Here is an 18878-nt window from a genome sequence, read left to right as displayed (position 1 = left end):
AGATGAGGTGATCCGTGCGGAATCTCCTTCTGCTCAGTTGCAGATTGGTAAAAAAGTGGCCTTACGTTCAACTGCTTTTGTTTTAACCTTTTATTGACTTGTTTGAGATGGAAGCAGAACACATGGGACAATGCAGACATAATATCATAATCATCCTCTTTTTTTAATGTCAGGGCTTTGCTAGCTGTTTGAGGGTTGGAAAGCTTTAATTATATTTTCTCAGTTGATGTGGCTGTTCTGGAGGAGGGGCAGAATGTATGAAGTCATCCCCATTATCTTCTGTATAGAACAAGTTTATTAAGGAATTTATTTGTTGGCATCATTAAAGTATCATAATGTGAAATACTTCTTCCAGATTCTCTGGTGTTAACTTGCTAGCCATTCAGTAACGGTCAAGAATTATTGAAAGTCGATGAAAATTGAATTTTAAACATTGTTAAAAATTGAAAGAAAATGTAAAATACTTTTAAATAATTAAGAGTACTTAAGGAAACTTGATTAATTTTCTAAAACCATGAATTACCCTTCCTCTTACCTAGATAGATTCTCTTCAACTGAAATGAATGAAAAGATTCCTCAGTCTAAGCTGCTGGAGAATTCCAGTAAGTTTGAGCTGAGTCGTCAAACACTGGGGCACAGTTCCCACTTCAACATATTTGTTACCCTCCCCTGTATCTCTGCAGAGATTAATTGACTGAGGAACAAGGTTGTATCCACATTTGTATCCCAGAGGGATCGTTTATTTCAAGAGAGACTCATTATCTCTTGTGTACATTCTTTTAGGTGCCTTCTATCCTGGGAACAGGCCCATTACCTCAAAGCTTGTACTGCGAAAAGATGGCATATATTATTGATATCATTTCGATATGTCAATCAGTTCTTAATCAATAATGCCCCACATGTCCTTGTACTAACATCTGAACCATGCTGGGACCAGGGTCGTGGCGAATCGCATAACTAGGGCTGTGGATAGGACTTTAAACTAAATAGGGGGGTGGGTTCAACAGATTGAAAAAATATAGATAAAGTAAAAGGGAAGCAGAGTGCAGGAGGGGTTACTGAAGTCTCTAGAATAAAGAATAAGACAAAGTTTAGAAAGGGATAAGAATTTAACTTCAGACAACATGGAGACAAGTTTGAGAAGAGGGGTGGTGAATACAGGACTGAAGGCGTTATATTTGAATGCACGCAGTATATGAAATAAGGTAGATGAGAGCGCAGTTAGAAATTGGCAGGTACGACATTGTGGTCATCACAGAGTCGTGGTTGAAAGAAGATCACAGCTGGGAGCTAAACATCCAAGGATACACATCCTATTGCAAAGACGGGCAGGTGGGCAGAGGGGATGGGGTGGTTCTCTTGGTAAAAAATGAAATCAAATCCCTAGCAAGTAGTGACATAGGATACGAAGATATAGACTCCTTGTGGGTAGAGTTAAGAAACTGCAAGGGTAAAAAGACCCTGATGGGAGTTATATACAGGCCTCTGAATAGTAGCCAGGATGTGGAGTACAAATTACAACAAGAGCTAGAAAAGGCATGTAAAAAGGGCAATGTTACAGTGGTCATGGGAGATTTCAATATGCAGATAGATTGGGAAAATCAGGTTGATACTGGATCCCAAGAGAAGGAATTTGTAGAATACCTATAAGATGGCTTTTTAGAGCAGCTTGTGGTCGAGCTCACTAGGGAAAGGCAATTCTGGATTTGGTATTGTGCAATGAACCAGGATTGATTAGGGAGCTTAAGGTAAAGGAACCTTTAGTTCAGTGATCATAATATGATAGAATTCACCCTGCAGTTTGAGGGAGAGAAGCTGAAGAGATTGTGGAGGCATTAGTAGTGATCTTTCAAGAATCGCTAGAGTCAGGAATGGTTCCAGAGGACTGGAAAATCGCAAATGTCACTTCATTCTTTAAGAAGGGAGGGAGGCAAAAAAACAGGAAATTATAGGCTGGTTAACTTGACTTCAGTGGTTGGTAAGATGTTAGAGTCCATTATTAAGGATGAGGTTTTGAGGTACTTGGAAGCACATGATAAAATAGGCCGAAGTCAACATTGTTTCCTTAAGGGGAAATCTTGCCTTACAAATCTGTTGGAATTCTTTGAGGAAGTAACGGGCAGGATAGACAATGGAAAGTCAGTGGATGATGTTTACTTTGATTTTCAGAAGGCCTTTGACAAGGTGTCGCACATGAGGCTGCTAAACAAGATAGGAGCCCGTGGTATTACAGGAAAAGTACTAGCATGGATAGAAGATTGGCTGACTGGCAGAAGGCAAAGAGTGGGAATAAAGGGGGCTTTTTCTGGTTGGCTGCTGGTGACTAGTGGTGTTCCACAGGAATTGGTATTGGGTCCGCTACTTTTCATGTTATATGTTAATGATCTGGCTGATGGAATTGATGGCTTTGTGGCCAAGTTTGCGAATGATACAAAGATAGGTGGAGGAGCAGGTAGTGTTGAGGAAGTAGGGAGTCTACAGAAGGACTTGGACAGGTTGGGAGAATGGGCAAAGAAGTGGCAGATGGAGTACAGCGTAGGGGAGTGTATGGTCATGCACTTCAGTAGAAGGAATAAAGGCGTAGACTGTTTTCTAAATGGAGAGCAAATTCAAAAATTGGAGGTCCAAGGAGACTTAGGAATCCTAGTGCAGGATTTCCTGAAGGTTAACTTGCAGGTTGAGTCGGTAGTAAGGAAGGCAAATGCAATGTTAGCCTTCATTTCAAGAGGATTAGAATATAAAAGCAAGGATGTAATGCTGAGGCTTTATAAGGCATTGGTCGGGCCATGTTTGGAGTATTGTGAGCAGGTTTGGGCCCCATATCTAAGGAAGGATGTGCTGGCATTGGAGAGGATCCAGAGGAGGTTTACAATAATGATCCTGGGAATGAAAGGGTTAACATTTGAGAAGCGTTTGACCCTGGGCCTGTACACGCTGGAGTTTAGAAGGATGAGGGGGTATCTCATTGAAACCTACCGAATAATGAAAGGCTTGGATAGAGTGGACGTGGAGAGGATGTTTCCATTAGTAGGAGTCTTGGATCTGAGGGCACAGCCTCAGACTCAAGGGACATCCCTTTAAAACTGAGATGAGCTGGAATTTCTTTATCCAGATGGTGGTGAATCTGTGGAATTCATTGTCACAGTCGGCCGTGGAGGCCCAAGTCATTGGTCTAATTAAAGTGGAGGTTGATAGGTTCTTGATTAGTAAGGGCATCAAAGGTTACAGGGAGAAGGCAGGAGAATGGGGTTGAGAGGATAATATAAGTCAGCCATGATCAAATGGTGGAGCAGACTCGATGGGCTGAATGACCTTATTCTGCTCCTATATCCTGTGGTCTTATGTAAAAGGCAACTACACATCACTCTCTAAGTGTGATCTAACTAAGATTCAATGTGCTTATCTTAAATGTTCTACTTCTGATCTGGAATATTAAATTACAAGAGTAGGATAACTGAACGATGTACACAAAATTCTGCAGTATGCATGTACTAAGACGGGCTACGTATATTTTCCAATCCATAGTTATTGAAAGACACAACGCTGAGTACTATTTTTAGGTATTACGTCATAAAAGCATATTGTTGTAAATTAAGCTGATCTCTAAATTGGTGTGGCCAGATGACCTCATGTTATCTAAGAATGTGAGAAATAAAAGCAGGAATAGGCCATTTAGCCCTCTCTGCCATTCATTAAGTTCGTGACTGAATTTTTACCTCAGTGACAACTTTCCTGCACAAATTCCATATCCCTTGATTTCCTTAATATCTAAAAATCAGCCACTTTTGAAGATACTCAGCAACTGAGCTTCCACTGGTCGAGAATTCCAAAAATTAACTTTTCATCTTAGTCTTAAGTGGCAAGCCCTTTATTTTGAATCTATGATCCCTGATTCTAGACACCCCACCCAAGAGAAATGTCATTCTTGCTCCTCCACTGTCAAGCCCATAGGAATTTTTAGGTTTAAATGAGATCAGCTTTCTAAATTCAAGTGTATAGACCCAGTCTGCATTATTTCTCCATATAAGATATTCTTAGCCCACCCCAGAAATTAATTTGGTGAACCTTTGCTTCCCTCACTCAATTGCTTGCATATCTTTCCTTGGGTGAGGAGACCAGACCTACACACAGTGTCACAGATTGGTCTCACTAGCCCTCTACATAATTGTAGTGAGGTTTTTCCTCTTGCTCTACAAATCCTTCTGCAGTAAAGGCCAGCATACCATTTGCTTGCTATATCTGTAAAGTAACTTCAAGGACACACAGATCTCTCTGAACACAACACCTTTCAATCCCTCATCATTTAACAATTACTTTCCTATTTTTTTCTACCTAAATGAATGACATTACATTATTCCACATTATATCCATCTGGCCTTTCTCATTCACTTTGTCAGTTTGACCTTGGACCTTCTCTGCATTCTCCTCACAACTTGCCCTTTTACCCAACTTTGTATCCTTATCAAACTTAAATATATTATACTTGATCCCCTCATCCAAATCATGGATATAGGTTGGGAACAGCTAGGATCCCAGCATATATCTCTGTTGCACCCCACTAGTCACAGCTCCCCAGAAAAGATTTTCCTCTCATAAATCAATGTTGACTCCGCTCAATCCTATTATTTTCTAAATGACCTATTATCATTTCCTTCATAATAGGTTTGAGCATTTTCTCAACTACTGATGGAAGGCTAATTTGTCTGTAGCTGCTCGTGTTCCCTCTCCCTCCTCTCTTATAGTAGGGTTACATTTGCTACTCCCAATCTGTGGGAACTGTCCTATAATCCATGGTTGAATTGAACTGACCCCATGTTATGTACCATTTTACTGTGTGACCAACTGACATGGGGGGTCTTGACAGGGTTGACGCTGTGAGGATGTTTCTCGTGAAGTGGGAGTCTAGGACTGGAGCATTATTTCAGGATAAGGGGACAGCTATTTAAGACTACAATGAGGAGGAATTTCTTCTTGGGGTGAAGTATCTTTGGAGTTCCCTGTCCCAAGCCAATTTATATTTTTGGAAAGTGAAAATATCAGGCAGAAAAATGGCATTGAGGCCAAAATTCAGATCAGTCATGATTTTACTGGCCAGCAAAGCAGGTTTGGTGGGGGGGTGGGTGGGCATTCTGGCCTCCAATGCTGCTGTTTATAACCTAGCTGGCTTGCCTTGTGATTCAGCTGATGTGGCTGTAAACATATGGTGTGCGCACCCCCCTGAAATAAGTAGAAACTGCTTCAACCATTCCATGTGGCAGCTACTTCAACATTCTTGCCAATCCCAATATACCACAATAATGCAACCTATTGTGAGGCTAATACATGCTGAAATCACTCAGGACGTAAGGATGAATGGACAGTGATTGTCATTGAACAGTTGTGCCTTCAGCTTTGCACTAAGTTTTGGCTCTTACTATCGCTTTCAGATTCTACCCTACATTGATGGATTCCGTCACATCCAGAAAATCTCTGCAGAAGCAGATGTAGAATTGAACCTGGTGCGGATTGCAGTGCAGAATTTACTGTGAGTGGGAAAGGGACAATCAGATTCCGGCAAACTACTTCATTCCACTTTACCTGTTGCTTAGCTGACTAGTAGACAAACAGCTTTAAAAGTGAAACTCTTTTCCTTTAATATAGATTATTTCTCCTGTTGAGCTACTTCCATCCCATCACCCCTTCTATGACTTGTTTTGAATGTACAAATCAAGGTGAGCCATCAGCAGTGGGAGGTTTAGTTGTGTTCAGTATTAGATCATCAGGCATTATATACCATCAATTTGATAGTGTGTTTGTTACACTACCCCATTCTCTGGCCAACTATTACAAGGAAGATGCAGAGCCAATCTTCCTCTATACAATCCTATGCACATACACATAAAAAGTAATGCTCCATCTGCAATCCCCAGTCCAACATTTTCATAGTAAGTGCAGAACATAAAATAAAGTTTCCTCATTATTATCTCTTCATTCAATCTCATATTTAATGTATCACAGGTTAGATTCAAGGCCCCTCTGCTCAGCTTCCTGCCAATTGAAGTGCTTGCAAGACAAGTACACCACATATTCAGTTTTCTAAAGCAGTGTGCCTCAGAGTTTTCCAAGATATCCTGGGGAATACATTTACTTGTAATTTCAATTTGAAAGCAGATGACAGATTTCTGGCCATTCAGTGTAGCCTGGCTACATTGATTTGACTAAGGTGTATAGGATAAGATAGTTATTCTTTCTCAAATTGGTGATTTTGCATGAATAAGATTTTAATTAGACCTTAATTGATAAGTTTATGTAGCCCCAAGTGTGAGTCCAAATATTCAGTGGCCATTCTTAATGAAAAAGAAATCTGTATTTTTGAAATGCTTCGCTTTCCAGGTTTCAGCGTAATTTCCTAGTGCACTTTGTGTGCCTGTGTGTGTGTGTCTGTGTGTTTCTCATTAATTATTGAACCAGAGGCAGCTTGAAGGGAAGAAAATAATGGAGTAAACTTAAAATCTAGAATGAACTACCTGAGAAAATGTTGGATGAAGATTAAGCAGTAATTTTTAAAAGAAAATTGAATATGTCCTTAGAAAGATTTCTGGGGCTTTGGGAAAGAGACAAGAGAACTACTTGGACAGCTTGTTCAAAGCATAAGGACTAGGTACAATTAGTTCTTTCTGTACTGCATCAATCCACAGCTATCAATATCGTATAGACCTCAAAGCCTGCAGAAAATGACATCTGTTAAAATCTTTAATTTCTCCACCAGTTTGTATGTACAGTATGGGATAAGTTTGAGAGGTTACATTCGTCACTTTCAAAATATCAAGGACACTTTATGGCCTAGTGAATTCTTAACTGACTTCCTCAGTAAATTCTCCTCAACCCACCCACCTTCAGCTGTTCCATCAGTAACCTACCAAAAGTTACATGCTTAAGAATAGGGGTATTCACTGATCATTCCAGGATGATTAGCTCAAGTCACAGTTTCTCTGAAAGTGAGGTGGTCAGCATACTGCAGCACCTGGCCGATAGCCAACCTTGGGATGATAAGTACCAGTGAATGCTTCTATGGTGTCGGTCCTAGTTAATGATTATCTTCATCGAGAAGAGTTCACTCGGTCCTCTTGATTTCAGAGCAGAATAGTGGCATAGCATTTTGTACTCTGCCACAGCCCCAGCCGCCTGGGTTTGATCCTGTGTGGAGTTCGTATGTTCTCCCAGCCACCATTTACAGTAGCCAATTAACCTACCAACTGGCCTGCCTTTCCCTCAGAGCACTGGGGGAAGCCAAGCACAGGGACCACAGGCAAACTCCATACAGACAATACTGACAGCCAGGATTGAGTTATGCAACAATAGTAATACCCACTGTACCAGAGCACCACACTTCATGTAAATCCCTTATCCACGATCTTTACCATAAGGAAGAACAATAGAATGTTGATGATAACACCATTACCTGAAAATTCTACTCCAAAACACACACCATCCTGATTCAGACTCAAGTATTTTTTGTTGTCATTTGGTCAAAGTAATTAAATTCCCTTAATGAACAGATAAGATAATCAGCAATGTTAAAGACATGGTCTTCCGCCACCTTTGTGGGAGGAGGGGGGGTGGTGGGGGGCAGGCAATGTCCCAACTATTAAACCAAAGATTGAGTAGTCATTTCATTAAAACAACTTGCCCACTAAGAAGAACAAGCAGGGAAAATGTCTCAAGAATGTTCTCAAGGTCTCCTTGGTGAACAAAAGTAACATCCTTGCTAACAATCCCTGACTGTTCAACATGATGGAGCAACATCCAGGAAAGCACTGAGCAGCATGAGTCTGTCTGGAAACACATGGAGGCTATGCATAAATAAAAGAATGCACAACATCTCAAACAAACTACTCACCTGCTCCATAAGGTACCGCCTGCTCCACCTATAGCAGAACCTGCAATCCCAACAAAGACCTTATCAGCCACCTCAAAGGCCACAGAACTGAATTGCAAACAATCATCCTTGACTCCATGGGACTGTCAGAAAAGGAAAAGCAGAGGAGAAAGAGAAGAAAAATTAATCTGTAAAAGCAAAATGTTATTTTTTCTCTTTCTCCTTAGACACCAAACTAAGTTCCTTTTTCCCTTTGTGATTCATAAAGTGGTAATTGGGATCTGGAAACATGCAATAAAATGATATACATGGCACTCTTTTTCTCTCTCAAGTGATTCAATGGCTAGGACTGGTGTATAGCAGTGCAGAATGTTTTATGATGATTTGGGTTGAAGGGGCTTTATTTCATTCCATTCTTGATCTCAACTAGGCCTAACCTGGATTGGTTTGGTCTTGGCATGAGGTTGCAGTTTACCCAGGGCATATTTTATATTACAAGCCTAGAATTTCGTAAATATGAATTGTACTTAGAATGCAATGATATATGTTATTGTTTCACAGGTACTATGGAGTTGTGACTTTAGTCCCGATATTCCAGGTGAGTGTACGGAGATCTGTATATTCTCTAACAGTAGCTTTGTATAGCTTTTTTGTCTGCTTCCCCTGTCTCCTTAATGCAAACAAAAACCCTTATGTTTTGCTGAGCACCTCTAGTATTGCTGCTGCTTAACTATTTCCTGTTCTTTTCCTCCTACAGTATTCTAATGTGTACTGCCCTACTCCCAGGGTGCAAGATCTGGTGGATGACAAATCCTTGCAGGAGGAGTGTCTGGCATATGTCACAAAGCCAGGTATGGTGAATGCTTCTGTTCAATGAAAAGGCATTGAAAATCAAATGGCATTTTGCTGTTTGCACCCATCATGTTCAATCTTAGAGTCATACATAGAGTTATGCAGCAAGAAAACAGGCCCTTCGACCCAACTCATCCATGCTGACCAAGTTGTCTGCTTGAGTTGGTCCCATTTCTCTGCATTTGGCCCATGTCCCTCTTGACCTTTCCTATCCATGTACCTGTCTAAATGTCTTTTAAATGTTGTAATTGTACCCGCCTCTACCTCTTCCTCTGGCAGCTCATTGCGTATATCCGCCGCTCTCTCTGTGAAGATTTGGCCCTCAGATCCCTTACTCACTTCCTCAGCTATGCTATACACATTAATTAGCATTAATCTCTAAGATGGACTCCCCTTAAACAGATCTGGGCATTTAACTGCATGAGAACCGCCTTGTGTCCCTGGACATTCGTGCAAACAGGTTTTAGTGGCTAAGGATGGGGAAAGGGAGTGGGGATGGGGAGAGGAAGAGACAGAAGGGGAGGAGGAGAGGTGGGAAGGGGAGCTGTGTGGGAGTGGAAGGGAGAGAGGTGGGAAGGGGGAGAGATAGGAATAGGGTAGGTGGGGAGATCAAGGGTAGAGGTTGGGAATGGAGAGATAGAAACATAGAAAACCTACAGCACAATACAGGCCCTTCGGCCCACAAAGTTGTGCCAAACATGTCCCTACCTTAGAAATTACTAGGCTTACCCATAGCCCTCTATTTTTCTAAGCTCCATGTACCTATCCAAAAGTCTCTTAAAAGTCCCTATCGTATCTGCCTCCACCACCGTTGCCGGCAGCCCATTCCACGAACTCACCACTCTGAGTAAAAAAACTTACCCCTGACATCTCCTCTGTACCTACTCCCCAGCACCTTAAACCTGTGTCCTCTTGTGGCCACCATTTCAGCCCTGGGGAAAAAGCCTCTGACTATCTACCCGATCAATGCCTCTTATCATCTTATACACCTCTATCAGGTCACCTCTCATCCTCCGTCGCTCCAAGGAGAAAAGGCCGAATTTCCTCAACTTGTTTTCATAAGATGTGCTCCCCAATCCAGGCAACATCCTTGTAAATCTCTTCTGCACCCTTTCTATGGTTTCCACATGCTTCCTGTAGTGAGGTGACCAGAACTGAGCACAGAACTGACCAGGGTCCTATATAGCTGCAACATTACCTCTCGGCTCCTAAATTCAATTCCATGATTGATGAAGGACAATACACCATAAGCCTTCTTAACCACAGAGTCAACCTGTGCAGCTGCTTTGAGCGTCCTATGGACTCGGACCCCAAGATCCCTCTGATCCTCCACACTGCTAAGAGTCTTACCATTAATACTATATTCTGCCATCATATTTGACCTACTAAAATGAACCACTTCACACTTATCTGGGTTGAACTCCATCTGCCACTTCTCAGCCCAGTTTTACATCCTATCTATGTCCCGCTGTAACCTCTGACAGCCCTCCGCACTATCCACAACACCTCCAACCTTTGTGTCATCAGCAAACTTACTAACCCATCCCTCCACTTCCTCATCCAGGTCATTTATAAAAATCACGAAGAATAAGGGTCCCAGAACATCCCTGAGGCACACTACTGGTCACCGACCTCCATGCAGAATGTGACCCGTCAACAACCACTCTTTGCCTTCTGTGGGCAAGCCAGTTCTGGATCCACAAAGCAATATCTCCTTGGATCCCGTGCCTCCTTACTTTCTCAGTAAGCCTTGTATGGGGTACCTTGTACAATGCCTTGCTGAAATCAGTATACACTACATCTACTGCTCTTCCTTCATCAATGTGTTTAGTCACATCCTCAAAAAATTCAATTAGGCTCATAAGGCAGGACCTGCCCTTGACAAAGCCATGCTGACTATTCCTAATCATATTATACCTCTCCAAATATTCATAAATCCTGCCTCTCAGGATCTTCTCCATCAATTTACCAACCACTGAAGTAAGACTCACTGGTCTATAATTTCCTGGGCTATCTCTACTCCCTTTTTTGAATAAAGGAACAACATCCACAACCCTCCAATCGTCCAGAACCTCTCCCGTCCCCATTTATGACGCAAAGGTCATCGCCAGAGGTTCAGCAATGTCCTCCCTTGCCTCCCACTGTAGCCTGGGGTACATCTCATCCGGTCCCGGCGACTTATCCAACTTGATGCTCTCCAAAAGCTCCAGCACGTCCTCTTTCTTAATATCTACATGCTCAAGCTTTTCAGTCTGCTTCAAGTCATCACTACAATCACCAAGATCCAAGTGAATACTCAAGTAAAGTATTCATTAAGTACCTCTGCTATTTCCTCCGGATCCATACATACTTTTCCACTGTTACACTTGATAGGTCCTATTCTTTCACATCTTATCCTCTTGCTCTTCACATACTTGTAGAATGCCTTGGGGTTTTCTTTAATCCTGCCCGCCTAGGCCTTCTCATGGCCCTTCTGGCTCTCCTAATTTCCTTCTTAAGCTCCTTCCTGTTAGCCTTATAATCTTCCAGATCTCTAACATTACCTAGCTCTCTGAACCTTTTGTAAGCTTTTCTTCTTGACTAAATTTATTACAGCCTTTGTACACCACGGTTCCTGTACCCTATCATAACTTCCCTGTCTCATTGGAACATACCTATGCAGAACTCCACACAAGTATCCCCTGAACATTTGCCACATTTCTTCAATACTTATCCCTGAGAACATCTGTTCCCAATTTAAGCTTCCAATTTCCTGCCTGAAGGTCTCATAATTCCCCTTACTCCAATAAAACTCTTTTCTAACTTATCTGTTCCTATCTCTCTCCAATGCTATTGTAAAGGAGATAGAATTATGATCACTATCTACAAAATGCTCTCCCACTGAGAGATCTGACACCTGACCAGGTTCAGTTCCTAATACCAAATCAAATACTGTCTCTCCTCTTATAGTTTTATCTATATATTGTGTCAAGAAACTTTCCTGAACACACCTAACAAACTCCACCCCATCTAAACCCCTTGCTCTAGGTATGTAGGAAATTAAAATCTCCCATCACGACAACTCTGTTATTATCTGTTTCCCTATCTACTCCTCAATATCCTGTTACTATTGGGCGGCCTATGAAAAAACCCAGTAAAGTTATTGACCCCTTCCTGTTCCTAACCTCCACCCACAGAGACTCCGTAGACATTCCCTCCATGACGTCCACCTTTTCTGCAACCGTGACACTATCTCTGATCAACAGTGCCACACCCCCACCTCTTTTGCCTCCCTCCCTGTCCTTTCTGAAACATCTTAACAAAAAATGTGGAGAGAGGTGACTGGGGGGGATCAGATGTATGAAAGGATGGCAAATGTAGCGAAGCAGAGGCTCCTGGAATCGGCTCCTTCAGCAGAAGCCAGGCAGTGTTTGATTCCCTGCTACTCTTCAGCTGCAGCTTGGGCTGCCACCAAGTTTGGGGCTTTTCCCCAGCATTGGAATTTGTAAAGATTGGAATCGGCTCCTTCAGCAGAAGCCAGGCAGTGTTTGATTCCCTGCTACTCTTCAGCTGCAGCTTGGGCTGCCACCAAGTTTGGGGCTTTTCCCCAGCATTGGAATCTGCATTGCACTGGAATCTAGATCCTACCCAGTTTTCAATCATCTGAACTTGACTCGGAATTGATTATCAATAGCCCAAGGAGGTGGAGAGCAAATGGAAATCAAATCTGGACTACCTGCCAACCCTTCCCTATTCTTTCTTACACCTCTCCCCAGATCCAGATCCTCTCCCTTGGCAGTATTTCATTCAAAAATAACTCTTCTCATTGCTTAAGTGTAACAGTGAATGTAACCAAGTCACTTGGTGAAGGGCCTCACCGCCAACAAGGGACTGGAATTGGAGGAATGGAGAAAATGTAGAACTAGAAGAGATTAGTTAGAGAAGAGCAATCCTGTAGAGAGATATAAATGATAATTTTCAATTGCATTACTATCCATCACAAAGGCCAAACATTTTCCACAGATGCAGCTTGACTGGCTGAGTTTTTTCAACTTGTTCTTTTTTGTTTCAGATTTCAAAATCTGCAGTCTTATTTATTTTCAAAACATTTTCCTTTGGGCTATTCCAGTTTACAGCCAGGTTTTCTATAGAATGAGTCAAGAATATTAGTGTTCTATTGTTGTTTAACAGTGCAATTAAATCCATAAATAACTCACATTTTTTTCAGTTGCTGAACAGCCCTAGTGACTGTATTCCAAAAGTACTTCATTAGCTGTAAAGTATTTTGAGAACTCAAGAATGACAATATGTATACATAATATTGAGTTCTTGTGGAAAGGGTTGGATCCTTCAGAAGCAGAAGGTGTTAATTACTGCCTTTGAAAATAGGACACAAGCGTGCCAGTCTGCGAGATGTCTTCCAGCTATACTGTGGGCTCAGCCCTGGCACCACAGCTCGAGATCTCTGCTCCCGCTATGCTCAACAACTTCAGCATGTGGATGAGAGGTGAGAATGTAAACATTGGGTCTTGATTCTCGGGCTGTTGCTCAGTGTCACTAAACCTAGCTCCATCATTGTGCTGCTTCAGTATAATCAAGGAAGTCAAATAAATCAGAATAATGGGTTTTCTCCCCGCAATCTAATCTTCCTGGTTTTGTTTCGCTTTTATTTTCATTTATTCTTGAAGATGTGTCTGTAATGGTGACATTTGTTGTCCGTCCCAGTTGCTCTAGAAGTGGCAGTGACTCCAACATGTGGAGCACTGATGTCAGTGTAATGTAGATATTCTCAAGATGCAGCACAAAAGGAAGTTCCAGGGTTTTCCTCAGTCACAACAAAGAAGCAGTAGTACTTGTCAAGTCAGGATGCACTTGGAGGCACTTCCTGCCTTTTCAGATGCTAGAGGTCATGAACTTAGACGATTCTCTGGAAAAAGCCTCGGAGAGTGTCTGCTGTGCATCCTGTAAAAGTTGTATGCATCAGCTACAGTGAATGTATAGTTTCGGGATGCAGACAGCTGTATCGTGGATGGTGTTAACTGTTTGAGTTTAGCTGGGAAGCTGAACTCCATCACAATGGAGAGTCACTTTATTGAGGCTAAAAGGCAGCAGAGAGACTTTGGGGAGTGAGTGCAGCATTTTACAATGCATTTCACCCAGCTTGCCTCTTTCTCCCGCGCTTACAGGAAGCTGATTCAGTTTGGTCTGATGAAGGGACTGATTCGACGGCTGCACAAGTACCCAGTAAAGGTCAACTGTGATGAGAGGAACCGATCACCACGTCTTTACACTGGGTCACATAGCTATGATGAGATCTGCTGCAAAACAGGTAATCTGCAAGAGCTCAATCCATGATTGGAATCAAAATGGGCAAGGTGGCATGTGGAGATCAGATGATTTCAGGACTGAACTGCACGGTCACAGTCCAGATTGTCTACATAAGTCTTTTAAGATTCAGAGTGAGATTTTTAAACAGAAACCTTGAACAAATTTATTGTATCTGTTTTCTGGATAGGAGACACTAAAAGTATCCCAATAATAGTTAAAATCGGGGAGAGGAACTTGATCATTGTAACTAGAGAAAGATTACCAGGCAAATTAATAGGACTAAAGGTTGATGACCTGCATCCTAGGGTCTAAAAAGAAGTAGCCCTAAATTGTGAATGCATTGGTTATGATCTTGCAAAATTCCCTAGATTCAGGAAATGTCCCAACAGATTGGAAAACTGCAAACATAATGCCCCTACTTGTGAAAAGTGAGAGGCAGAAGGAAGGACACTGCAAGCTACTAAGCCTGAGATCGGAAACAATCTGGAATTCACTATTAAGGAAGTAGCAGGACATCTAGAAGATAATAATGTAAAGAAGTAGAATCAATATGGCCTTTTGAAAGGAAAATTGAGAAATTTATTAGAGTTCTTTAAGGAAGTAAAGTAGTGAGGATAAAGGGGAACCGGTAGATACATTTTGGATTTCCAAAAGTCATTTAATATGGTGCCACTTAAAAAAAATTACTCCACGAGAGCTCATGGCTTTGGGGGTGCATTATATAAGCAAGGCTGGAGGAATGGTTCCCTAACGGAAATACAGAGGTGGGATAAATAGGTCATCTTTGGTTTGTTAAACTGCAGCTAATGGGTGCCAGAGGGATCAGTGCTGGGGCCACATCTATTTACAATCTATATTAATGATCTAGATGAAGGGATCAAGTGTCGTGTAGCCAAAGTTGCTGACAATACAAAGATAGGATGGGAAAACAAATTCTGAGGAAGACAGAGTCAGGGACATAGGTTAACATTTGGCAGATGTGTATTATGTGGGAAAAGTGAAGTTACCTGCTTCGATAATAGGAAAGCAGAATATTGTTTAAATGGAGACAGACTAGAAAGCTTCTGCATAGAGAGGATATGGGTGTCCTTATGGATAAAGCAAAGTTAGTAGACAGACAGGCAGTAATCATTGATATAGAGATGAAGTACAGAAGTAGACAAGTGTTACTACAACTGTACAGGTTGTTGGTGAGACCTCACCTACTGCACTTTAGACAGTTTTAGCCTTTAGGGAGGGCTATACTTATATTGAAAGCAATTCAGAGAAGGCGTAACTGATTAATCCTTGGGATGAACAGCTCATTTTTACAAGGAAAGGTTGAATAGATGCTTATCAGAATTTAGAAGAATGAGAAGTGGTCCTTATTGAAATGTGAGATTCTGAGGGGATTTGACAAGATGGATTCTGAGGGGAGGTTCCCCCTTGCAGTGGTATCCAAAACTAGAGGACAGATTGAAGTGTTGCCATCTAAAATAGGAAATGAGGATTTCTTCCCCCCCCCCTCGAGAGTTTTGAATCTTTGGAATTTTCTAAGCTGGAGAACTGTGAAAACCAAGATATACCACATAACCTCACCATTCTGTGAAATGTAGCCATGGATCTTTTATAGATCAGATGGGACATTAAACCAGTTTTGTATCTGAAAGACGGCAGTCTCAATCCCAATCTCAGTGATAGAAATAACACAAAAAGTGCTGGAGGAACTGAGCAGATCAGGCAGCGTCTATGGAGAGAAATGGACAGTTGATGTTTCGGGTCAAGACCCTGCAGTCCAGATGAAGAGTCTCGACCCGAAACATCAACTGTCCATTTCACTCCATAGACGCTGCCTGACCTGCTGAGTTGTGTTGGTCCAGATTTCATCATCTGCAGTCTCTTGTGTCTCCACTCAGCTACAGAAAGGTTAGACTATTATGTACCTAAGTGGATCTTGAACTTGGACTTTATCTGACTCTAAAGCAACAACGCTAACGACTTAGCTGCGGCTGACACACCCTTCTTTGTACCTAACTTGTACCATACTCCTGAACAGCTACTGGAATGGTTTAGAATTTCTTTGTGGCAATTGTACTCACTGGGTTTTATTTTGTTTCCCTCAGGAATTAGTTACAAAGAATTGGACGAGAGACTGGAGAATGACTCGAATATCATTGTGTGTTGGAAGTGAGAGTGCAACAGTCACTTGGTGTTGGACTGTGCAATCGCTTAACAATGTTCAGGAGACACCAAACCAAGGGACTGCTTTGCAAAAGGAACACTATAAAACAATTGATGATGCTGACCTGGAATGGGTCAGCTCTGCTGGCCTGCAGGGCTGGTAAATCTCCTGACCTCCTCTACAAACTTAAAATGGGGGGGACGTGTGCAATACAATTTCCCCTTCAATAGCTTCTGAGTCAGAAGTGTTAGGTGGGATGAAGCCTCTTTAACTTGCATAGATGTAGTTTTTGCATTCAACTATTGTGTGCTGCATATAAGCATCTTATTCATGAATGTGGAGTCACTCTGTTCCTTTCTGGTCCATGTAAATCTCTCATTGTTTACGATACTTTCTGGTAAATATTCCTCAATTGTTGTTCTGCCAAGTTCACTCGCTGTTCTTTTCTGAGCTAACGGTCTCAGCTAGGACACCAGATAGGGCAGTGCCTCTGAGTTTGGTGGAATCTCCACTTCTAACGGATCTGGGCCACCCACAGATCCCTGCTGGATAGGATCAAGTTACCAATGATGTCCTCAATGTTGAATTTCACATATCTTGCCAACACTGAAAAATGAGCACATGAATGTTTACTGCAGGTCTTCAGTGTATATTTTGAACCAGGCAAGTCAGTGCCTTTTAGGAGAATGGAAATATATAAACCTGTACAAATTCTTGTAATTGTTTCAGATACATGGAATTATATAACAGTAACTAACGTTGTTTGTGGAATTTCAATAATCCTTGTGCCTGCTGAGCAATGACGTCAGTAATCATTACTAATGGATTAATCTATCCTGTCAGCTTGGCTCACTCGCACCTCCAAGGCAGAATGTCATGGATTCAAGTCCCACTCTCGAGATTTGGTCACATAATCTAGGCTAACACATCGGAGCAGTACAGGAGGAGTGCTGTATCCTAGTCCCAGTATGCTGCTTCATATACTAAATATTCAGAAAACAGGAATTTCTGTCATGAACGTAAACATTCTTTCTTCATCAAGTACCACTTAAATCATTATCTGGTTAGTGATTTTTCTGGCTGTTCTGGAGTCCCAGGTTGGCTATTCTTTCTTTCGTTACAAGTATTTGCTTCTGCTGTTAATAGATCACAGATGTCCTGGACATGTGAAAGGTGCTATGTAATTGCAAGATCTCTTTCCTCTTCTCACTGATTTTTTCCCCTTCCTCCTATTTTTCCCCACTTCCCTTTCTTTCTCTTCCTATATCCAACATCAGAAAAGAACCTTTCAGTTACATGACTTTAAAATACAGAGTTACCAAAATCCTGCCTACCAGTACCAGCATCTGCTTTTCACAAAATGTACTGGCTCTTCTCTGAGCATCCTTTAGATTGCATTGGAACCTCTCAGTAAGATTTAAACTTAACCCCTGGTCCACAACATCTTTTATTCTGTAACACGTGGACAGCAATTATTTTTCTACCCTCAGTTTCTACCTAATGACTACATATCATGACTAATGACTTGTCTTGTTTCCTAAACTGCAAATAACTGCAAATAACTGACCTTGGAACTTTTTATTATTGAAACCATTTTTGTGTTCTATCTTTACTTACAGAACCCAACTAGAGCAGTCACATAAATGCCAGCTACACAGAAGTCGGGGCCCAGGCATTCTGTGGTGTGACTCGCCTCCAGCCTCATCAAAGCCTTTCCAACAGTATAAGTCAGGAGTGTGATGGCATGCTCTCCACTTGCCTGGATGAGTACAGTTCCAATAACAAACACGCCAAAGCAGCCAATTTGAGCAACACCTCTTCCACTACCTTAAACATTCAATCCCTCTACAACGGCACACCTTGTCTGTAGAGTGGAGCATCTACAAGATGCATTGCAGCACATGAACAAATGAATAGGGAGCAGTCAGGCCCTTAATCCTGCTTCCCCTTTCAATCAGTTCATAACTAATCTAAGTTGTAACCTCAGCTCTACATTCTTGCCTACACTGCTAGTCTTTCACCTCCCCTGCACCCCCTCCCCACCCACTTATCAAGGATCTATCTACCTCTGCCTTAAAATATTCAATGATCTGCTTCCACCACCCTTGGAGAAAGAGAGTTCCAAAGACATTCAATCCTCAGAGGAACCAATCTTTTTCTTACATGGGCAAGGCTTTGTTCTAGAATCTCCCACAAGATGAAACGTCCTCTATACACCCCATCAGGTCCCTTCAGGATCTTGAATCAATTTTCCCCTCTCACTCCTAAATGCTAGCAGATACCAGCCTAGACTGTTCTATTTTTCATATGACAACCTGTTCCAGTAAACCACTGAACGGCTTCCAATGCATTGATATTAAATAAGGAGATCAGTACTGTCTGCAGTGGTTCATGAGTAGCCTTCCTAGCAACTCACTGATCATCCTTCAATATGCATCTTCAAAACTCTCAACTTTAGATGGACAACAGACAATAAGGCACATCATCTGACAGTCACACACCAGGGTGACTTGGATATATATTGCTGATCGTTTATCATCAAAATCCTCAAGCTCCCTACCGAAGAGCACTAACAGTGCCTTCATTGCCTGGGTCGAGGCAGTTCACCTCAAGCACTAACGGTGCCTTCATTGCCTGGGTTGAGGCAGTTCACCTCAAGCACTAACGGTGCCTTCATCGCAAGGGTTGAGGCAGTTCACC

The 18878-nt window shown here is 41.9% G+C and overlaps 1 protein-coding gene across 2 annotated transcripts in view; it reads left to right on the top strand.

The window, feature by feature from the left end:
• Positions 1-18878, top strand: part of nprl2 (NPR2 like, GATOR1 complex subunit) — a 38790-nt gene extending 19912 nt beyond the window's left edge. For both annotated transcript variants that reach the window (XM_052017746.1, XM_052017747.1), the window contains exons 6-11: positions 5427-5524; positions 8420-8456; positions 8616-8709; positions 13079-13196; positions 13876-14018; positions 16120-18878. In XM_052017746.1, the coding sequence (XP_051873706.1) occupies positions 5427-5524; positions 8420-8456; positions 8616-8709; positions 13079-13196; positions 13876-14018; positions 16120-16187 (558 nt within the window). In that variant the 3' untranslated portion in view covers positions 16188-18878. The remainder of the gene's footprint in view (positions 1-5426; positions 5525-8419; positions 8457-8615; positions 8710-13078; positions 13197-13875; positions 14019-16119) is intronic.

Source organism: Pristis pectinata, chromosome 6 (assembly GCF_009764475.1).
Source record: "Pristis pectinata isolate sPriPec2 chromosome 6, sPriPec2.1.pri, whole genome shotgun sequence".
Lineage (NCBI taxonomy): Eukaryota > Metazoa > Chordata > Chondrichthyes > Rhinopristiformes > Pristidae > Pristis > Pristis pectinata.
The sequence above is the reverse complement of the archived record's forward strand: the minus strand, read 5'-3'. Positions and strand labels throughout refer to the sequence as shown.